We start from the raw sequence: 24,784 nt of genomic DNA, 5'->3' as shown, positions 1-24,784 counted from the left end.
TGGTGGGTTATTAGCACGAGATAATAACGCCTGTAGTGCTAGGACCATCTGATCCATTCTGTGTTCCATGGCTTCAAACCCAGGATCGGAAGGACCAAGCTGACTGTTTGTACTTGCAGGATCCATTGGCCCTGTCGTAATGTCAGGATCGGGACAGGGATCCAACACGCAGAGTACAGACAGTAGAAAGGTACGTATACCGGACCTTAGAATGGCCGGACTAACGTACGGAGATAGAGAGAATGGTCAAAGGCAAGCCGAGGTCGAGGGAACGAGAAGACAGGTAAGCGAGGAACAAGCCGAGTCAAAGGGTAACAGAGATAAGCAGAGTAATACAAACAAGCCGGGTCGGAACCAAAAGGATAACTGGAATACAAGAGCACTGAGTGACTAGACAGGCTAGAACCACGACAGGGCAATGAGCAAATGGAAGAAGCACTGTTAAATACCCTGGCTCAGGAGAGTAGACACGCCTCCGACGAGTCCTGATTAGTTTCCAGTCAATTGAGTGACAGGTCGGTCCGGGTTGGCGTCATGACGTCGACTGCTGGGCGTCGTGTTACAAAAGGAAGTGGATCCCTCGCGGCCGGCGTGTAAATGACCGGAAGGACCGCGAGGGACGGAGGAAACAGCCCTTCTGGACGGATAAACTTCTAAGTCTCTACCTCTCTCAGAGGTAGAGACTTCAGGTACCCTGACACTGTGTTAACCTCTACCACTTCAGCTGGAAGGCTATTCCATGCATCAACTACCCTCTCAGTAAAGTAATAATTCCTGATATTATTTTTAAACCTTTGCCCCTCTAATTTAACACTATGTCCTCATGTTGTGATTGTGTTTCTTATTTAAATATACTCTCCTCCTTTACTGTGTTGATTCTCTTTATGTATTTAAATGTTCATAAAGACAATTCCTCACTCATAAACAAGTTTGACTCTGTAAAGTTACTTTAACGTTGACTTGATCAAATGCTGATTCAGTGCTTTCCCTATAAGAAAGATTTGATTGGACGAGCATGAGCGGTGCACATACGTATCTTGTCCACAATGCTTCTCTAGGAGAAGCATTGGACTGGACGAGAAGTCATTCAAGCAACATCTGCTGTATGACTTTGTGGGGGGGAAGACCAGCGGCAGCACAGAGTGAGACTCTGCACTTAAAAGATGAGTAAAATCCTTTCCCCCATTTATTTTAATTCAATTTTAGGGCGCCCAGACATCTGACTAGTGAGGAGAACATGTATGTATTCCTAACACATAAATAATTTGATATGTTTTTCTAACAGATTGTAAACATTTGAAACACTCATTTAAAAAATAGAAATTGAGGTCATAATCAATTGATGACTGTCTCCAAATTGGTTGGCTGGGAGAGTTTGTAACCTCGGATATCTTGGCCTATACATTACCAGTCAGCTGCTAGTACAGCACTGGTGATGTCCCGAACGGTTCGCTGGCGAATAGTTCCTGGTGAACATAGCTTGTTCGCGTTCGCCACAGACGGTGAACATATGCGATGTTCGGTCCGCCCCCTATTCGTCATCATTGAGTAAACTTTGACCCTGTACCTCACAGTCAGCAGACACATTCCAGCCAATCAGCAGCAGACCCTCCCTCCCACACCCTCCCACCTCCTAGACAGCATACAATTTAGATTAATTCTGAAGCTGCATTTTTTTTTGTGTTTGTGTTTATTATATATTATCCTCCATAGCCAGTAACCTGTGTTTATTATACATTATCCCCCCATAGCCAGTAACCTGTGTTTATTATACATGATCCCCCATAGCCAGTAACCTGTGTTTATTATACATTATCCCCCATAGCCAGTAACCTGTGTTCATTATACATTATCCTCCCCATAGTCAGTAACCTGTGTTTATTATACATTATCCTCCCATAGCCAGTGACCTGTGTTTATTATACATTATCCTCCCATAGCCAGTAACCTGTGTTTATTATACATTATCCTCCCATAGCCAGTAACCTGTGTTTATTATACATTATCCCCCCCATAGCCAGTAACCTGTGCTTTTTATACATTATCTCCCCCATCGCCAGTAACCTGTGTTTATTATACATTATCCCCCCACAACCATTAACCTGGGTTTATTATACATTATCCCCCCACAACCAGTAACCTGTGTTTATTATGCATTATCCCCCCATAGCCAGTAACCTGTGTTTATTATACATTATCCTCCCCATAGCCAGCAACCTGTGTTTATTATACATTATCCCCCCATAGCCAGTAACCTGTGTTTATTATACATTATCCCCCATAGTCATTTATCGTTGGACCTAGGCAGCATGATGTCTTAGGCCGGCCCAGAGAGTGAGTGAGTGAGTGAGTGAATAATATAATATAAATGTTCAGAAACATATTAGTAATATATGTAAATCGGGTTCATGCAAAGAGGGTGAAAAGGTATTAAAGAAAAACACACTTATTGCATCAAATTTACAAAACCAAACTTTTAAAAGCTTTCCTCATTTCTTTCTCGGGATGAGGAATATCTCGGTTGTAGATTGAGGATTTCCATCTGCCCAATCTTTTAATAATATGCACTGGAGTGTCAGTGTTGAAGGAGCCCGAAGCTGCCCCTATTCTAAATGAAAGACCCGAGACATGGATACAACCCAATCTTAGGAGTAGTGTTCTGATGTAGAAGATGAATTTAGCCGTAGTCAGAGGGATTCAGTGAGAGTAGTGGTGCAATGTGTGTGGCATGACTGAGTGTGGATAAGTAAGAGTCAAGTATTTTAACTGGGCACTAGTTCTAGGTGGGATAAAGTGGTATAGCGGATGGATGAGTAGTTTGGTTCGTTTTAGAGGTTTGTAGAGAAAGTATATAGTGATCATGATTTTTAGCGATATCCAATATTTTTAAGGTGGTCTCAAACAAACATAAAATGCTATATAAAATTTGTGGGAATATTGAATAGTCGTGTACAGTAAATCAGAGAGGGCTCAGAATATCGAACCATCGATCGGTAACCTGGATGAAGTAGGGGGTCTGTTTTATTAAATACGCGGTAATATGCTTTTAATGGGATAGGACGTTAGGAAAGGTGTATGATTGGGATAAGTGGTTGTGGCTGTATTTACCTTATCCTGGGACCGACCTGGCTCCTAAGCTTGAGCCGCACGTGGCTGGATCACTCCTGCCTCCACACGAGCCGCATGCGGCTTGATCTCCTCTTCTGACTTAGCCGCGTGCACTGACCGCAGTGATCGGTCACGTGGCCCGCCTGGCACTAGGAGCACGGCTCGAGTCACGAGCTCGCTCTTAAAGGGGCAGTGGGAGCCAAAAGTTGATTCAGGCTCCCATTGGCCCACATCATTCCAGCACCCCCACACACAAACGTTTTGGGGGCACAATAGCTTGCATTTAAAAAAAACAAAACTTTTTTGACTGCAATATAATAGCAGTCAGTTTCCTTCACACGTGTGCGTTTCAGGGCCTGCCAGGGCACAGTGTCACACTAGTGCAACTCATATCTGGTGTAACAGTAGTGTACATTAAAAAAAAAAAATAGAAATTTGACTGTGAAATAATAGCAGTCAGTTTCCTTCACACGTGTGCGTTTCAGGGCCTGCCAGGGCACAGTGTCACACCAGTGCAACTCACTATTGTGGCCAGAAAGAGTCCCTGTGGATTTTAAAATTCGCCTGCCTATTGAAGTCTATGGCGGTTCGCCGGGTTCGCGAACATTTGCGGAAGTTCGCGTTCGTCGTTCGCGAACAGAAAATTTTATGTTTGCGACATCACTATACAACACAACTCACCATTTAGTGAATATTCCCCAATGAATTAAGGTCTGTAACCCTTACATCCTAGTTTGTTACAGTGACTACTGACCACATTATGAAACCACGCAGAAAATACAACATAGACACCAATGAAAAGTACTGCATTAATCCGAATTCTAATGTAAGTTTACATTTGACATAACTGATGGATTGAAACATGAAAAATTGAGTTGAATGGATCTAATATTTTCTCTGTTTTTCTTTACTCTTAGCTGATGCCAATGTGCAGTGCTTGCTGTCATTGCAGACCCATCTGATGACCAAGTGGCTGTTCACAGCACAGTAAGTGGATGTGTAAAACAAAGCTTTAGAGGCAGATCTGTGTGCTAGTCAGTGGTGTTCAGTCTCTCCCTCACCATAGTCTGACACATTTACCTGCTCACACGCAGCTCTGAATGCAAGCTATCTCTGTTAGTGATCACCATCACTGTCATCTCCTTCCCCAGATCTGTTTTCCTTAGCATGTTTTGCTCACTTCACAGCTTAGTCCAGATGTAAAGAGATGCTAACGGATGGAGCTGATCCTCTGAGCTGAATTCCTACATAAACCCAGGAATCTATTAGAACACTGGAACTTTATGTCACTTGTGGAGCATAATGGTCTGCCTCAGCTACTGTTATTCGCATAACGATGGTTTTTCCGGACAGCAGATAACATGATCGATTATCTGGGTCTGCTGTGACTTTTTATTTGTACATTTTATTGAGACATTATCTAGAGAGGATCCTTGGAAAGGAGAGTGCTCTACAATGCTTACAGAGAGGGCTCACAGACTGTTAGCCTATGGATTCTACCTATGGATCTTACAGTTCCTGACATTTCTAGGAGGTAAGTACACTTCACGGGGTCTATTCACTCAATAGTGAATTATGGTGAATTAAAAACAGAATTGCTAAATTCAAGGAATGGTAGCCAGCCTGTAAGTATAGCTAAATTAAAGGGATTGACCATGTTGTGTGGCTTTTCGTGATAGGAGTCTCAATCCATTCCAAGTGAATAATGTTTAATGAATTAACTTATGTGGGGAGATTTATGGAGATAAAACAGATGCTATTCTGAGCGCAAAGTGCTAAATGCTGCGAAGCATTCTGTTGGTTTCCATGGTGATTGCTGTTTAGTAGGCAGTTTGACCCAAAATAGCCCCTGTTTTGCCCTCAGTGTCTCAATGTAACGGCGGTGCCTATTGTTTTTTTTGTGTGTGTGAAAGAAGTTAGTTGTAAAAAGTATTTTTTGTTAAATGTGGTGTAATACAACATTTGTATACAAGGTGATGCATTGTTTTATTGTTTTATTGTTAGTAATTTAGTATATAAAATCCCTCCCCATCTCATATAATACAATAGAGGGACACTATAAGGCTTCCGTGCATGATAGGAGCACTATGTGGATATAATACAAGCTGATCTACAGAATCTGCAATGTATGCAGTATATAAGTATACTATGTGTACACGGTGTGAAGTAAATAATGCACATATGTTAATAACTACAGTATGTATAGTGTATGAGTGAGGTGAATGCAATAAATAGAACTTATAGAGAGCAAGCATTACAAGTGCAGGCTCTATGTAGTATAATGCTATAGGTATGGCAGCGTGGACCTGTTTCCTAGAAAATATCTATGATTGTGCTTGTAACGGGTTAGACAATGAATTATTAAATAAATATGGCAATGTATTTTTTATTGAAACTTGAAAGGAACACTCAAGGCCAGTAATGACCACCACATTTTAAGTCATCATACAGATTATTTTCACAAATGCAAGAAAAGAAAAAAGATATATTTATAAAAAAAAAGCATTTCCATTGTACAGCGCTGCAGAATATGTCGGTAATTTTATAAATAATAATAATAATAATAATAATTTGCAACCTCTAGTGCTATGCTTTGAAAAAGAAGTGGCTAAAAATTCTCAGCTAGTGCAAGTTAGCATTAGCCATAGTGAACAGTGTGATGTCTGATGTAGTTGTTATGGTGCCTGGAATTTTCTGGAGCCCTCCCTTAGTAAGCAGTTCAACTGTTTAAGAACTGTTTAACCCCTTAGTGACCGCGGACGTATCAGTTACGTCTGTCAAAAAATTGTAGTTAACGACCTTAGATGTACCTGATATGTCAGTGGCAAATTTGAGCGCAGGAAGCGATTGTAATCGCTTCCAGCCGCTGTAACGGTATTGCAGCGATGTCTCGATGTCGAGACATCCGGCAATACCTCCCCTGACTGCCGGGTCGTCGGGTGATCGCTACCCCAGAGCGATCACTTCCAGGTTGCCCCACGTGGCGCCCTGCAGTGTAGCAAGGCATCGGAAGCCATTGAGGCACTCAGTGAAATAAATACAATTAAAAATTTTTTTTTAAAAATGAAAAAACTAAAAAAATATAAGTAATATCCCCCCACCCAGGACCTCCTAATTACTTCCTAATTACTTACCTGATTGCCGCCGTTGACAACCCAGTCAGAAAGTCCAGAGAATTTAATTTGCTAGCACTATATTTAACCCTGTAACTTTCCAAGACCCCCTAAAACCTGCACATGGGGGTACTGTTTTACTTGGTAGACTTTGATTGACACAAATATTAGTGTTTCAAAACAGTAAAACATATCACAACAATGATATTGTGAAAGTGAAGTTTTTTGCATTTTTCACACACAAACAGCACTTTCACTGATGATATTGTTGTGATACGTTTTACTATTTTGAAACACTAGGTATGTGCATGGGAAAAATATTTGTTTTGGTTCGGCATTCCAAAATTCGGGACTTCGGAACTTCGAAACTTATGAACTTCGGCACTTCGGGTAAGTGTAGGGTTAGGGGTAAGGTTAGGTTAGGGGTAGGGTTAGGGGTAGGGTTAGAGTAGGGTCAGAGTAGGGTTAGGGTTGGTTTAGGAGTATGGTTAGGGGTAGGGTTATAGTTAGGGTAGGGGTAGGGGTAGGGATTGGGGTAGGGTTAGGGTAGGCTTAGAGGTAGGGTTAGAGTAGGGCTAGTGGCAGGGTTAGGGGTAGGGTTGGTTTAGGAGTAGGGTTAGGTGTAGGGTAGCGTTAGGGGTAGGATTAGGGTTACCCTAACCCTACCCCCAACCCTACTACAGCTACTAACCCTACCCCTAACCCCACCCCAACCACTAACTCTACCCCAACCCCTAACCCCAACCCTCTCCTGTGAAAGGGTTATTTGCTGTAATGGACTCAACTCCCCTCGGTTCTCGATCCCTCGGTCACCAAAATCAACGTTGATGGAGAATCATTGTCAGCAATAAGACACGGACAAGATGCTTTGACAAGATTTCTCGAATGAGTATATTTTAGAGCTGACTTTTATACAGTTTGTTACATAAACAGTGAGATTTATCGTTTCCTTGTAATTAATAGTACATACTAGTCTGACCATAGAAAGATAAGCATTTGAATAAAGTCTGGGCAAAAACATCCTGAAATTGGACTGGGCAAGAACATCCTGAGATTGAGCAATGTCGCACATCCTCTAGAAGGAAGAATGTTATTGTTTAAGTCTTGCCACAGTTAGCATAATTATTTTAAAGCATACAAAGCAAAAAGAGTTTAACTGTTTCATATCCTTACAGTCAGCAATAATGATTATAAACCTTATCTTAGCATAAAATACATATGAACAAGAAAAGTTAACTATTTCATTTTCTTACATCCTGTTTTGACACTTTTCAGAAATCCGAAGCACTTCGGCACGTCTGAAATGTGGCACTTGGGAAAATTCAGAAATTCGGAAATTCGGCACTTCAAACATTCGGAAGCATTCGTATGTCTGAATTTCCGAAATTCGTCAGAATTTGCATTCGCAGCGAAAAAAATTGCACATGTCTATGAAACACTAATATTTGTGTTAAGTAGAGTCTCCCGAGTATAACAGTAACCCCCGTGTGCAGCTTTTATAGTGTTTTGGATAGTTACAGGGACAAATAAAAGGCTTGATTTTCGGTTTTCTTCACATTGAAATTGCCAAATTGGTTATGTTGCCTTTGAGAGCGTATGGTAGCCCAGGAATGAGAATTACCCTCATGATGGCATACCATTTGCAAAATAAAAAACCCAAGGTATTGCAAATTGGGTATGTTCAGTCTTTTTTACTAGCCACTGGCCAAAGTTAGCATTCATAATAGTTTTTTTTGTATTTTTAACACACAAACATATAAAAAGCTAACTTTGGCCAGTGTTTGTGACTAAGTGGCTACTAAAAAAGACTGGACATACCCCATATTGAATACCCTGGGTTTTCTACTTTAAAAAAAATATATACATGTGAGGTGTGATTCAGAGATGGATGACAGATAACAGGTGTTACAATGTCACTATTGATACATTTTACAAATGTATATTTTGAAACAGCAATGTCCTACTTGTACTTAAAGCCCCAAAACTTGCAAAAAAAGCTGAGAACATGTTAACATTGGGTATTTTTAAACTCAGAACAAAATTTAGAAACTATTTAGCACAGGTGTTTTTTTGGCGGTTGTAGATGCATAACAGATTTTGAGGGTCAAAGTTAGAAAAAGTGTGTTTTGATAATGCTTTTAATAGTAAATTATATGAAATTATGAAAATAATGGTATCTTTAGAAAGACCGTTTAATGGCGAAAAGAATGGTATATAATATGTGTGGGTACAGTAAATGAGTAAGAGGAAAATTACAGCTAAACACAAACACCGCAGAAATGTAAAAACAGCCCTGGTCCTTAATGGTAAGAAAATTGAAAAACAGTCTGGTCACTAAGGGGTTAAAGTCTGCTGGGTGCTAGTTGTTGCCTCCCCTAGTGTAGTTCTTATGATATCAGTAGTGCCCTGGCACCATCACCAAATGTTTAAGAACAGTTTGGCAACTTACCTGGGTTCCGCTGTTGCTGCCTCCTATGAAGCCAGCAGCTCCTGCAAGGAGTCTACATTCACTCTGTTGAACTAAGTTGGATGAGAGCATCAGATCAGTGATCTCTGCCAACATGCGTGGACAATGCACCATAAGGCTTACTCAGTTACTCAGTGCAGTAACTCCCGGTGAATGACGCCCAGTGAACCACAGTTAAGTTGTAAAATTGTCCTTAGATGGTTTTAGAACTTTCTCTGGGAAGATGCCAGACTCAGAGCACTCCAAGTACCATAACCCCTACAGCTCACTGTAGTATTTATGGTGCCAAGATTGTTCCTTTGACTCATTTTATATCTCCATTCATGTCTGTTTTAAAAAAAAAAATTAAAATACATTTTACGTCTATTTTTATTGAAAGGAAATTGGGATTTTACAGCAATGTTTAGCATAACTAGAAAGAATTAAACGATGTTGTTTTACTTTTTTTTTTTTTTTAGCTATCATTACTAATATTATTATTTTTTTTTTTAAATAAAAAATACCCTACATCCCCAATAATAATTGGATGAGAAGAAGTAGGTTTGGGTATTTATTTAATATTATTATTATCATTATTACTACTGAACTAGGTAAGACTGTATTTATAGATTATATGGTGATGGGTTTAGGGGCTCCTTGCAACCTTTTATATAGTGGGGTATTTGGACACTTAAAGAGGCATTACTACTTAGCAGTTTTTCAAACCAGTTTTTTTTTAAACCACCATATTTTTAGTTTTTCATATGTAAGAAAAATCAGGAACTACTTTTTCTTATGGCGAGCGTGATCTTTGGTAACCTTTGACAATGGGCAGAGCTTAAAGGAGCAGTCAAACAAGGTTCCATTTCAGCTGCCTGGTAATCTACCCACAATCCATCAGTCAAAAGAATCCTAATGAAGGGCAAATTTCAGATATCAGGGAAAGAGGAACGAAAATGGAGGTGCTAAGATACTGACATAGGGAAGGAAAATAATACATATAAATAATGGCAAATGCTAAAGTGGGGGAGCATAGTCATTAAGATAACAGGGTTCGTGAAATATAAAAAAAAAATGACTGCACCTAAAGCAGGCTTCCCCAGATGTTGCTGAACTGCAACTCCCATGATTCTATGAATGAAATAGACAGGCTGAGAATCATGGGAGTTGTAGTTCAGCAACATCTGGAGAGCCGGAGTTTGGGGAAGCCTGAACTAAAGACTATGGAAGTGACACTAAGGAAGGGGTGGGGGTAAACATCTGATTGTTCTTTATTACAAGAGTAGGGCAGTAAATGGGGCAATAGTATTAGTACTTCATCATAAAGTAGTTGGAGATGCAGACAATTGTGCAACTTACACTCGGTATATACCCTTTATTCCATGCGCTCAGGGAAAGAGCAGGAAAACTCTTTAACCTCTTCACATTTTAATTTTCAGCCAATGGGCTGTCTGTCTCTACTCTGTTACTAGGGGATCCTGAAAAAAACGAATATGTATTTTTTGTTTATGTAAATGAAATCATATTTGGTGAAGAGAAATGGGGCACGAGTCACTGCTACTGCAAGGGATCATTCACAAATGATTACAGGAAAATCATTGGCATTGAGTTTTTGTAAAATGAAAGATGAACATGTGTGCTTAAGCTATCACTGGCTGCAGTCCAGTAAGGGGAAATAACCTCAATTGTGTGCCAACTTCCACCATGCATTTATGGGCTCAGTGCCTTCTGATTAAGCAAAGAGAAGTCAGGGGGACTAAATCAAGATTAAAAAAAAATATTCTTGGTCACTTAAAATAAGATATTATCGATATTAGTGGCAAACATAACTCATTGTTGGAGTTCGATGTTAAAAAAAAATAAAAAATCTCCATTCGTGGTTTTTAGTTAATGTTTATTTTTTTCACATATTAAAATAAAGTTAAAAAAAAAGTTTGAATTGTTGAAAAATTTATGTTAATTTAAAATCTGAAATCTTGACAATTTAGCCTTTCGTGAAGAACTAAGTGCAATCACTGTGAAAGAACTAAATTCTTACACATTGTTATAATTATTTTTATATATATATATATATATATATATATATATATATATATATATATATATATATATATATATATATAAATACCAAAAAATCCTGCACTCCACCCAAAACAAAATGGTATACTGCCCGGTGCTGAATCCAAACATAGAAATATAAAGTAAAGTGAAGATGGAAAGCCTGAGTGTATCGGGCTGAAACGTTGACCATTTTTATTTGGAACGAATAAAAGTTACATTTTAAAGAAGTCCTTGGAGTGCTTTCCATCTTCACTTTACTTTATATTTCTATGTTTGGATTCAGCACCGGGCAGTATACCATTTTGTTTTGGGTGGAGTGCAGGATTTTTTGGTATATATATATATATATATATATATATATATATATATATATATATATATATATATAAATAATTATAACAATGTGTAAGAATTTAGTTCTTTCACAGTGATTGCACTTAGTTCTTCACGAAAGGCTAAATTGTCAAGATTTCAGATTTTAAATTAACATAAATTTTTCAACAATTCAAACTTTTTTTTTAACTTTATTTTAATATGTGAAAAAAATCTTCACTTTACTTTAGATATATATATATATATATATATATATACACTGCTCAACAAAAATAAAGGGAACACTTAACCCCTTAAGGACAGAGCTTCGGAAGCTTGTCTTTCAATTTATGACAACAGCATTTTTGCATTTTTTGCTGTTTGCATTCAACTGCAATTTGCATTTGACTAATTTATTGCACCGACGCATATTATATACCGTTTTGTAAAGGACAGAAAGGGCTTTAATTTGATGTAACATATATATATATATATATATATATATATATATATATATATATATATATATATATACACATGCTTATTTATTATAAAAAAAATACAGAAAAATGCAAAAAAAATACAGAAAAGTTTTTTTTACAGTTTTTGCAATAATAATGTGTGCACAATTAGTGCAGGTTAAGGAAAGTAATTACAGATAAATTAATTTAGTTGTTCTGATTTACAGAATATATAATGTGTCTGGGATTTTCAGTTTTTTTTGGTAGTTACAGGTCACAAAGCACAAGGAGTAAAATAAACTTTTAATGTGGAGCGATTTTAGAATTTGGTATGTTTGTCTTGTAAGCTTAATAGCCATAAAAGAAAACAACATTGCCACACAAAAGTATATATTTATATAAAGTAGACACCACAGGCTATTTACCTAAGGTTGTTTTGACACTTTCTACGTAGCCATTTTACCGCCAACCTCTGCTAAATATTGGAGTAAATTTGTGTTTTTGGGGGGTTTTCGCACACAAACTTATAACAAAGAACTTCCAAGCATCTTCGCAGGTTTTAAATTCAAACTACCCCATGAAGCCATACCATTTCTTAAAGAAGACATCCCAGGGTATTTCAAAAGGCATATTTTGAACCTTAGCGTGGGATCATTTTTCCGCTAGCTTGTACCAGGTGTAGTGGTAATGAGCGTTATTAAATGTATTTTCTAACTTTTTAAAACTTTTTTTACTTTTTAAAACTATTTTTTTAATTTTTGTTTTGCTTATTCATTTTTTTAAAGTTTCCTAAACTTTCGTAAAACTTTTTTTTACAGATTTAACATTTTTCTAAGCTTTTTTTTTTTTTACCGTTAACCCCTAACTAGCAGTAAGCAGCACTAACAGTAAATTCCCCATTTTCCCATAACTCCCACCCACCCCAGCTAGCAAAATATTTAATTATACAATATTTAAATTAGTTAATGAAATAAATTTATCCCCTGAGGGTTAAAAAAAGTTAATCGTCAGGGGTTAAAAAAAAATTAGATCACAGTATAATACTGTGATCTGTATTTTGATCACTGTAGGCAGTGATCGACTGGCAGGGAAGGGGTTAATTTTTATTTGGACTGGGTAAAGGGTTTATTTTTTTAAATTTTTTACTTAAACGTTATTAAAACTTTTTTTAACTTAATTTTTTAACTTTTTAAAGCTTATTTTAAAACTTTTTTTTAACGTTAACCCCTAGTTAGCCTAACACTAAATCCCCCAATTCCCCACTAACTTCCACCCTCCCCAGCTAGCTAAATTTATCATTTTAAAATATTTAAATTAATTAATAAAATAAATTTAACCCCTGAGGGTTAAAAAAAAAAAGAATTAACCCTCGGGGGTTAAAAAAAAAAATCAGATCATAGTAAAATGTAATCCCTGCCAATTGATCACTGTAGCCAGTGATCAATTGGCAGGGAAGGGGCTCATTTTTTTTATTAAAATGGGTAAAGGGGGGTGGCATTTTAATTTTACTATGTTTTTTTTCCACCAGGGGGCAGGACCACTGAAAATCCGTCTCCCTGCACTTCACACAGAACCAGGAAGTGCAGGGAGGCGGAGGTGAGTATACAGAGCACATGTGCCCGCTCTGACATGCTGTCAGAGCGGGCACATGTACTGGGACAGCCCGATCCGGTGCTCCCGGTCTGCCTCTAATAGAGAGGCAGACCGGAGCACCATTAACCCCACGATCGCCGCAATTGCGGCAATCTGGGGTTAATTTTACCACGTGACGGATGAGGTCCGTCACTCGTCCTTAAGGGTTAAACAGGGTTTAGGCTATGATTTTTGATTAATATAGGAATATCTTTAACTGCAGCCATCCCTCCTCCCTATCTCCTATTCTAATATATGTTTTTCCTCTCACCCTCCCTCCTCCTTCTCTCCCTCCCTTTTCCTCTCCCCCTTCCTTTGCCGGCTCAGAATGCGCTCTAAGCTGGTTAATTGGTCCTTTTAAAGGCTTCTTTATGCCGCACGACTCCTATGACATCAGGTGAAGTGTGATGAGCAGCGCTGAGAGCTTTGCCTGGTGCTGGATTAGAGTAACTAAAAATGTATCTTAAAACAAAAAATAATAGTAAATTGTGCCAGGTTTCATGGCTTATTAAATTTACTATTTTGGTGACAATTTAATTATTTTCCCAGTTGGTGATACACTTTCAACCTAAACCGCAGAGGTAGACTGAGAGCAGTGATCTAGTCCACCTCCATCAATCTCATCACTGTCTTGGTTAGACAGGATTAGTATTAGTGAACAAACAGTTTGATACAAGAAAATGGTACAAATGTTATTTTTACACAGTCTCCATTGTTTGATTATTTGGGGTATTGGGATGTGATGTGAGTGGCTGCCAATGTCTGGGGTTTCAACATGCAAACAAAGGTGTCAGCCATTACTTCTCCATGCGTACGTACACACAGAAAAGCATTTTCAAAAACCCCTACTCTGCTGCCAAGTGAACTATAGAAAAGTTAGTGAGCCAAGTGAATACTTAGAAATTTAAAAATGTATTTGAAAGTTAAAAAGGAAAACAAATATTTCTAGATCAGCTTTGTATTGCAACATTAGCAATAATAATGTAAGACATGCAAGTCTTAGTTCATCAATGTAGTCTCATGAAAAATAAAAATAAATAGTGTAAATACAAATTTGAAGAAAAAGACAATGTTTTCTACAGTTATCTGGTAAAAAAACATTCCCAAACCTGCATCAGCTGTTGAATTATGCTGTGTGTCCTTCCCATTATAACATTCTAACATGGAGGCTCATCTTATATAAAAAAAAAAGTGAAATTTTCTCATAAAAATCATTATACAGCTGCCTCGGTTGTACAAATGCAGGCTGTACTCAGAAGCAGACAGGGCTCCTGGTGGGGTTGACTGGACGACGGAAGGACCACTAGAACGCACACTTAGGGGCCTCAAGACTTTGGGGCATAGAAGGCAAGCCTCAGCGAAACTGAATCTAAAATGCAAGAACAAGGGGCGTGACCTAAGACCTACTAGTTGGTTTATCTTGTCAAGACCTATTATGGCCTTAGTTACAGACGACAATAGGAGAACAGCTAAGTAGTAGAATGTGATGGTAGGCTAGACCAACTGACTACCCTACAGAGGACAAGGTCTACAAACTGGGAAAGTAGATTTGGTTTGGTCTAAGACAGGCATGTGCAAGATGTTATTGAAATATGAGAGAATATGTAAGTTGAAATGTACAATGACCCCAAGAATGTACTCATGTATGCATGAATTCTCGTATACCCCCCCCCCCCCTTTTTTTTATTCTGTACCCTACCACTTGGTTACTACAAAAATCAATAAAATTCAATTAATAAAAAAGAAAAATCATTATACAGCAGAAAGTCATATTCTAATAGTAGCATCTTCCTGGTGTGTTTGATGGACTTCTAGAGACATGCAAGAGATGCTGATTTGGCCCACCACTACTTAACACATTCCTAAGAAAACTTGCATTTCACACTGTTCCTAGATATATCAAGAGATTTGTTATAGTATTCTGCTTCTTCTTTATTTTCATAGTGCACTAGGCTCCTTTATTTGCTTCCATATAATTATCTGTTTGATCGTTGTTAATAACCATGTCTGTATCTCACCACATCTATTGATCAGTACTGGTCAAGCTTTTAGTTGCTGACCACAAGCATTCTGTCTTGTTTCAGATTCCAAATAAATATTACCTGTTTCTGAAAAGTACTAAGTCACAGTGTTTAACTTGTTCCCGCCTCTGGATATTGTCTATCCTTATGTCAGTTTCTGTATTTTTGCCCTGGTTTCAGTTATGTTACTGACACAGCCAACAAATATTGCCAATTGGTTCCTGAACCAATTCACAACCACCATTTTGTGCTTGACATGGTGTATCCAACAACAAGTCATAGACAAAGTCCCACTAACCACCATTAGTTAAATGGAAGTTATGTATGATGGAAGCTGTTAAATGAATTGTTCAACATTACACTGAATAATTTGTCACCCTGGCGTTTATACCACTACCACTACCACAACAAGAGGACATAGTCTTAAATTAGAGGGACAAAGGTTTAAAAATAATATCAGGAAGTATTACTTTACTGAGAGGGTAGTGGATGCATGGAATAGCCTTCCAGCTGAAGTGGTAGAGGTTAACACAGTAAAGGAGTTTAAGCATGCGTGGGATAGGCATAAGGCTATCCTAACTATAAGATAAGGCCAGGGACTAATGAAAGTATTTAGAAAATTGGGCAGACTAGATGGGCCAAATGGTTCTTATCTGCCGTCACATTCTATGTTTCTATATGTGTCAGTCAGAGTGAGTAAAGGAAAATAAGATAAAATTAAAAATGATCAGATTATTCTAACCCTAAGAATAGTGGCCAGTATTCTTACTTGTTTGGTTTTCTTGTGTTTCTTGTGCCTGGAGCCTAGAACCTTCTTCACAAGATTACGGTACATTTGTGAAATGTATAGTACATAAACATGGTATCTAATGAAAGCCCATCTGTCCTTTGTCTGTGAATTGTATTGTTAATTTTCTATTTGGACATAACATAAATAGAATATTTAGCTCACATCCACTTTTAGTCAAACCACAGGTGCAAGCACATTGAATGTATGTGCTCACATCTGCTTCAGTCAAGGTCCTCTCTGATCTGTCCCAGAATGGTTTGCTTGGCAAACACAGTGTATACATACAATTATTTACAGATTAAAATGGAAGTTTGCCATGCGATGCGTGAAAGATTTCCATTAAGAAAATGGATGGTTATTTAATCAAAACTGTTAGTTTATAGGAGTTTCATTGCTAGCTAAGGAATACTACAACAGAGGTGTATGAACTCTCTCACTCTGTATGGACTGAAATCATAGCTGACCTGGCATTTTTTGTCCCTAAATAGCTGTATAGACATGCCTGGCCCAATTTCAGCAAAACAGTCCCAATTTTAAAGTCCTGTCCTGCCATACCGACTTAGTCCCCTGGTGTCTCGTTTGTTGCCACCTGACATGATCCTGATTCAAAAAGAAGTATGAGGACTGAAAGGACTTTTGTGGAAAGCCTACAGGCATTTGATTTGTGCCCAACTCTGGGTGAAACGTGAGCAGTGGATATGCCTTGAGGAGCAAAGCAGTGCTCTACTTTCTGCCTGCCCGGAGCCTGACAAGCAGCAGCCACAAAGACTTCCAGACATGAGCAGACACATATCCCCAAATAGCACCAACCACCACACAGCAGCCGTCAAGCTCGAGAAACCCATACTGGCTGGAAGGTGCAGAGAGCTAACTACCAGATGATCTATTCGGGACTGTGGTCTGGAATACTTACTCAACATCAGAAGCTGGCAACGAACTGGGCCTGGGCCTGTGGGGGAGGTTCTTGACTAGAAAAGCTCCATGCTCCACTTCTCTATGCCTTCCACATCATCTGTTGGATAGGGGTGGGCTGAGATGGCCTTTGCAGCAGTCTCCAACAGGGTGCCTCTCTGTGTATCTTAATTTATCTTTTGTTTTGGGCCTTTGTGGGAGTCTTTTATCTATTATTTGACCCACTATCAATCTTTTTGTTCTTGACATATGATTTACTTTTACTCTTGCAGTATCTTTACTCTTTAAATCAGTATTGTTTTAGCATAGGCGTAGGAACCGGGGGGATGGGGGGGACGCATCTCCCCCAGCAAATCATGCGGTGGGGACAGGTTATGGTGAAATCCCCCCCAGCTCCGCCGGCCCCCCTCGTGCTGCAGCCGCCCGAGCTCTCTGTAGAGAGCCTCAGGCGGCTGCAGCTTTGCCCGGGCTGGTGCGTCCATGAGGGCGCACCGCCCGGGCGCAGCATGAGGAGAGGGGCTGACATGAGGGAAGCGCTCAGCGCTCCCTCCTGTCACTCCCTCACTGTAGCATGGCCGAGCCCTGTATGGTCCGCGGGTACAGGGAGCATCTGTCAAGGGAGGGGGGGAAAGTGACAAGGGAGGGGGGGAAAGTGACAAGGGAGGGGGAGAAAGAGTGACAAGGGAGGGGGAGAAAGAGTGACAAGGGAGGGGGAGAAAGAGTGACAAGTGAGGGAAGGAGGGGAAGAAAGAGTGACAAGTGAGGGAAGGAGGGGAAGAAAGAGTGACAAGTGAGGAAAGGAGGGGAAGAAAGAGTGACAAGGGAGGGAGGGAGGGGGAGAAAGAGAGTGACAAGGGAGGGGGAGAAAGAAAGTGACATGGGAGGGAGGGGGAGAAAGAAAGTGACATGGGAGGGAGGGGGAGAAAGAAAGTGACATGGGAGGGAGGGGGAGAAAGAAAGTGACAAGGGAGGGAGGGAGGGGGAGAAAGAGAGTGACAAGGGAGGGAGGGGGAGAAAGAGAGTGACAAGGGAGGGAGGGGGAGAAAGAGAGTGACAAGGGAGGGAGGGGGAGAAAGAGAGTGACAAGGGAGGGAGGGGGAGAAAGAGAGTGACAAGGGAGGGAGGGGGAGAAAGAGAGTGACAAGGGAGGGAGGGGGAGAAAGAGAGTGACAAGGGAGGGAGGGGGAGAAGGAGAGTGGGGAGGGAGGGAGGGAGGGGGAGAAAGAGAGTGACAAGGGAGGGAGGGGGAGAAAGAGAGTGACAAGGGGGGAAAGAGGGGAAGAAAGAGAGTGACAAGGGGGGAAAGAGAGGAAGAAAGAGAGTGACAAGGGAGGGAGGGGGAGAAAGAAAGTGACAAGGGAGGGAGGGGGAGAAAGAGTGACGAGGGAGGGAGGAGGAGAAAGAGTGACGAGGGAGGGAGGGGGAGAAAGAGAGTGACGAGGGAGGGAGGGGGAGAAAGAGAGTGACGAGGGAGGGAGAGAGATTGACATCCATCACACACACACACACACAATCACACAATCACACAATCATGCAACCCTTACACACACAGACACACACAATGCATTCCTTACACACACTCAATGCACCCCGTGCACACACACACACACAATCACACAATCATGCAACCCTTACACACACAGAAACACACAATGCATTCCTTACACACACTCAATGCACCCTGTACACACACTCAATGCACCCCTTACAGACGCACACACTGCATCCCGTACATACACAGAAACACACCTTGCAGCCCTTACACATACAAACACAGATTCACACAATGCATTCCTTACACACATATCAGGACATCCCCTACATACTCCACCCCCTGTGAACAAACTCATTGGTGGAACATGAAGGTGGATCCTGGGACCCAGACCTTGAGCTGTGTAAAGGGCCCCCAAAAATGGAGCTGCTTCCCGTTCTCCCAGAACATTGATTTTTGTGACCACAGTTACAAACAGCCTCCAGAAAGCCTGTTCTACACCAGACAAGTGGAGGCAGACTGCAGCTAGAGCCCATCATCATCCTCATCTGGTTGTAAGTAGGCAATCTAGCATATTATTCGTGGCACTAATCTCTAATTTACCTCACATTAAAGAAACACTATAGTCCCCAGAACCACTGCAGCTTAATGTAGTGGTTCTGGTGTCTATAGCCTGTCCCTGCAGGCCTTTTAATGGAAACACGGCGGCACTCCAGCACTGGCGTTAGTTAACATGGCAGAAAAATAATTGGAAAGGGTTAGGGGGGCTACTAATAAGGATAGGGGGAGAGGGGTAGGTAGAAAAATAATTGGAAGGGTTTAGGGGGGCTACTAATATGGATGGGAGGAGGGGGAGGTAGAAAAATTATTGGAAGGGGTTAGGGGAGTACTAATATGAATGGAAGGGGTAGGGTGGGTTCTAATATGCATGGAAGGGGTTAGGGGGTACTAATATGCATGGAAGGGGTAGGGGGTTAATATGCGTGGAAGGGGTAGGTGGGGTTCTTTTGTGCATGGAAGGGGTAGGGGTGGTTCTAATATTCATGGGAAGGGTAGGGGTGGTTCTAATCAGGAGGATGCCGGCGCTGTATCCGGGTAAGAAAAAACCCCTTCCCTGTAGTGACCCTTTAATGTTATTATTTAATCATTTATATAGCGACTGCAAATTCCGTAGCGCTGTACAATGGGATAAACAACTACTAGTTTACGGAATAAGAATATACCCGGCGAGTAAAAATGCTACCCCCCCCCCCAGATTTTTTTGGGTTCCTACGCCCATATCTACAGCTAACATCTCAGTGTTATACAGCACTGATGTACCCACATTCTTGTCTTTCTTACAAATTGTGCATATTCCTAGTCATGCTCAAGTTGCAATATTTGTTACTTCTCTGACACTCAAACTCAAACATAAAGAATAAAAAAAAAAAAAAATCAGGAGGCACAGCACACTTTTTTTATTTTCTGTTGTTATTATATTAAGTGTATTTTGAGCTATTTTACACTCAATTACTGCTGCTTACCCTTTATGGTATTTTATTTTCACTTTTAATTATTCACAGCGCCTTTTTTTAATTGATTTCCCTTTTGTGTATCTTGTACTACCAAAACCAAACCACCAAAACTAAACTTCTCAATTGGCCTCTAAGTGCTACAATAAATAATAGGGATGTGCATGGGCAAAAAATTGGTTCGGTTCGGAAATTTGGGTAAGTAAAAAAATGTGTCTGCTTCAGCAATTCGGACCAATGGCATTCGGTTTGGTTCAGCACTTCCGAAATTCGGGAGTTGGGCAATTCGGAACTTCTGTAATTCAGATCCTAAACCCTAACCCTACCCCTAACCGTACCCCTACCTCTAACCCACTTCAGAACATCGGCAATTCAAGACTTCAGCAATTTGGAACTTCGGTAATTCAGACCCTAACCGAAACCCTAACCCCTAAACCCAAACCATAACCCTAACCCACTTCGGCAATTCAGAACTTAGGCAATTCGGGACTTCAGCAATTTGGTTTGGTTCAGCAATTTGGCAATTCAAACCTCGGACATTCGTAAGCAAAATTTGAAATTTGTCCGAATGTACATTCGGAACGAAACTAATTGCACATGTCTAATAAATAAGAACATTGATCATAACACATTTCACCAGATTGTAGAATATATACAGAAAGCTTAAAAAACAAATATTAAATGAGTAATGAAAAAACCCTGTTCCCTCATCATCTTTATCTACATAATTTTTATGACAATCTTTAGCTAAAGGCAATAATGCTATCAAAATAATTGCCTGTCCAAATTGTTTCTTTTATCTGTACAAATGAAAAAAGGCAATATCTTACAGGTTAAAGATTCTTTCTACAAAATGTATTGATAAAACCACTTTTAGCACTTCCATTCCCATCACTCCAAGACAGAATAAGACTGCTTTTTCAAAATAAATTTTTTGATTAAAACTCCAGCTCTTTTACTCCACATCAGGGTTCTCCAGACTCTGGTCCTCCAGATGTTGCTGAACTACAACTCCCATGATTCTTTGAATAAAATAAATAGCCAAAGAATTATGGGGGTTTGTAGTTCAGCAACATCTGGAGGGTTAGAGTTTGGACCATCCTGTTCTACATTCTACCTTGCTTCCATTCCACGATACTACTCCCCTAGTGCTGTTCTACTCTACATCTACCCTTCATTCATGCTGTTTTATTTGTCTTGTAAACGCTCGCCTTGTAAGCATTATCCTTCATATCCAGTCATATCCATATCACAGCTTTCCTACTTTTTATTTCACTACAATGTTTTACTTCCCTTCCCATTAGAGTTTTGGAACTTCAGCAAAACACAACCTGTGTAACAGATGTTTTTGGTTGTGTGTACTGTTCCATAGGTTATGTGTATTTGTTCCATTGTTTCAGGAAGAACAATCATGATCCTTTGAGCAACAGAACTCTGGCTCTCTATAATCCAGGCAGAGTCACAAGTAAGCGTCGAACCTGGGTCTGCACATAGCTCAGATACCCAAGATACAGTTCAGAATGGGTAACCAAATACTATGCTGTCAACAGATGCCATTGGGCCAGCTGAGAGCTCCTCCCTTTATCTTCCCTCTCTTACATCAAGCGACAATACACAGTAGATCCCATTAATTCACCTTGGCATTATAACGCAAGCGAGGAAATCTGCCGTCTCCCATCTTTATGACTGTTTTCTGGTATGCCAACTGTTACAAGTTATCTATGGAGTATGCAGGATTTATTATAAAGTTCAACAGGCAGAGCAAAGTAATCCCAAAGTGCTCAAATAAATATGTAGACAGCTGGTTAGCTAGCTGCACAATCATAACAAACAATAAATAATGGCTAAAACGCTATATAATTGACTAGTGAAGTATGAATGAAAATTAAGCATCTAGAGAGCTCTTATAAACTAAGAAACTGACTGAATTAGTATTTAGATTTTATTATAGGAATATTATTGGAGATGACTGTTACGTCTGCTGTGCAAACTGCAAAATGGGCTATTTGTTTGTAAAAAGTAAGTATTATTTATGTTACAGTAATACTAATTTTACTAACATAAAAAAAAATATCTTTCAAAACCCACACATAGTGAATAGTGGGAATAATGTCCAGAGGAAGAGTTAACAGCCTTAAAACATTATTTTTTTTAATTTTGCTTACTTGCTGTTAATTCTTATATATAACTCAGTATAAACCAGTATACAACATAGTTAAATAGGTTAAAAAAAAACAAAAAAAAAACGTGTTCATCAAGTTCAGCCAAGGGTGGATCTAACATAGAGAGGTTCCTGGTGCAAGAATAATTTGGGAGCACCCCCGCAACCCCAATAGCAATGGTGGCCTAAAGGTAGATCCTCATCTGCCGTGCAACTTCCCCACGTAAACATAAGCATGTTTCTGCATGGAGTGTATTTGTGTTAATGTAGGGGTATGTTTACATGTTGTGTTGGCGTTTGAATGCAGGGGTGTATTTGTGTGTAGTGTTGGAATGCTGAGATGTATGCACATATAAACATACACTGCCACTCACACACTGTGTTTCACATACACACACAGATACACACATTGACACACATGCAAATACATAGACACACACATTAACACATATGCAGATGTATGGATACACACACTGACACAGGTGCAGATATGAAGACACACACACACACACACACTAACATACAACCACACAGATACACACACACTGATACACACACTGACAGACATACAGATACAGGCATATAGACACACACACACTGACACACATGCAGAATGACACTGTGTCAGGGTACCTGAGGCCTCTACCTCTAAGGGAGGTAGAGACTTGGTGGTTTGTCCGTCCAGGCGAGCTGTTTCCTTCGTTCCTCGCGGTTCATCCAGTCACTTAAACACCGGCCGCGAGGAATCCACGTCCTTTTCTAGCGGGACGCTCAATACGTGACGTCATGACGCTATCACGAGCGACCTGTCACTCAAGTGTCCGATATCCAATCGGTACTTGTCAGAGGCGTGATTACCATCCAGAGTCAGGGTATTTAAGCTTACTTCTCACTTCAGCTCATTGCCCTGTCGTGGTTCTAGCTTGTCTAGTCACTCAGTGCTCTGGTATTCTAGTTTGCTCTATTGGTTTTGACTCGGCTCGTTGTACTACCCTGCTTATCTCTGTTATCCCTTGACCCGGCTTGTCTCTCGCTTATCTGTCTTCTCGTTCCCTCGACCTCGGCTTGTCTCTGACTATTCTCTATTACTCTCGGTACGTTAGTCCGGCCATTCTAAGGCCCGGTATACGTACCTTTCCACTCTTTGTACTCTGCGTGTTGGATCCCTGTCCCGATCCTGACACACTGACACACATACAGATACACAGACACACACTGACACACGTACAGACATACACAAACACACACACTGAGACATACAAATACACACACAAACACACAACAATGCAGGACACAATTTACACTTGTATAGCCACCCTTCAGTTTCTTACCTTTTGGACGCAAGGGGTCCAGGTGCTGACTGAGGTAGTTGGGCATTAGGTTCTGTCTCTACTGGCCCGGCCACCTCATCTCTGGCCTCTCCTCCAGCTTTCCTACGCGGCCCCACTTCTCTCTGGGAGGAAATGACAAGCTGTCACCTCCTCCCAGCGCTGCCAACAAGAAGTGCCCCCGGTTGTGCTGTTAAAAGGCAACTGCACCAGACCTAGCCCCTTCTGACAGATGCCCACCTGGTGGCCCTAAGTGCATTTGCCCCTCTTGATAAGCCCCTTTCAATTGGTGGGCCCCAGTGCAGCCACATTAGCTGCACCTCCGGTAGTTCCATCACTGAGCGCAGCCTTTCTCATATCTGTTTTTTGCTATTGATCCAAATGAAGGCAAAAACTCAGTTTGAAGTTTTAGAAAACTAGGAAAAAATTCCTTCTTGACTCCAGAATAGCAGTCAGATCTCTCCTTGGATCAAGAAGCTATTAACTCACAAATTAAAAATGATATCCCTGAATATTATGTTTTTGCAAATATTCATCCAGTTGCTGTTTAAACATTTGTACAGACCAGGCCCGGACTGGCCATCGGGCATACCGGGCAAATGCCCGGTGGGCCGCGATGGCCGTGGGGCCGAGGCCGGCAGGGGAGATCACAAGATCTCCCCTGCCAGCCCCTGCAGGGCCAGCGCTACCCGAGCGCCGGCCCCGCTGTGTGTCTCCATGGGCCGGTGGGGAGATCAAAGATCTCCCTCACCGGCACACAGGCACTGGTACAGGCGGCCGGTGCTGGGGTGTGAGGGAGGCAGGCAGGAGGAAAGAACACCGGCGGAGCTCTAGCCAGCAGCTCCGCCGGGTCCTCTCGCGGGATTCTGAGCGTTGCCGCGGTTACCGCGGCAACGATCAGATCTCGCGAGAGTGAACTCTAGCCTGCAGGGGCTAGAGTTCACTCTCACCACTGGACCACCAGGGAAGGAAGCTGCAGAAAGGATCCCCCCTCCCAGGCATAATGTAAGAAGGGAGGGGGGATAGTAAGCAACTGCCCCACCTCCACTAGGACCACCAGGGATCAGGCAGCACCCTCCATGGCACCACGGCACCCCCCCATGGAAACCCGGCTTCCCACTCCCTCCCAGGCTAAAGGTAAGAAGGGAGGGGGGGGAATATAAATATAACTGTTTATTTTTTATTATTAATAAAAAAATATATATTTAATTTTAAATACAAAATACACTCACACTAACAGCCCCCTCACACACACACAGCACCCCAGACACACACACACAGCACTCCCAGACACACACAGCACTCCCAGACACACACATACAGCACTCCCAGACACACACCCACAGCACTCCCAGACACACACACACACACACACACACAGCACTCCCAGACACACACCCACAGCACTCCCAGACACACACCCACAGCACTCCCCG

The 24,784-nt window shown here is 40.9% G+C and overlaps 1 protein-coding gene across 1 annotated transcript in view; it reads left to right on the top strand.

Annotated features, from left to right (window-relative positions):
• Positions 1 to 4,144: 4,144 nt before the first annotated feature.
• Positions 4,145 to 24,784, top strand: part of LOC134565690 (neuronal acetylcholine receptor subunit alpha-7-like) — a 284,815-nt gene continuing 264,175 nt past the window's right edge. The window contains exon 1 of the mRNA XM_063425328.1: positions 4,145 to 4,642. Coding sequence (XP_063281398.1) covers positions 4,564 to 4,642 — 79 coding nt within the window. The 5' untranslated portion in view covers positions 4,145 to 4,563. The remainder of the gene's footprint in view (positions 4,643 to 24,784) is intronic.

The sequence above is a fragment of the Pelobates fuscus genome, chromosome 6, assembly GCF_036172605.1.
Source record: "Pelobates fuscus isolate aPelFus1 chromosome 6, aPelFus1.pri, whole genome shotgun sequence".
In the NCBI taxonomy this organism is placed as follows: domain Eukaryota; kingdom Metazoa; phylum Chordata; class Amphibia; order Anura; family Pelobatidae; genus Pelobates; species Pelobates fuscus.
The sequence above is the reverse complement of the archived record's forward strand: the minus strand, read 5'-3'. Positions and strand labels throughout refer to the sequence as shown.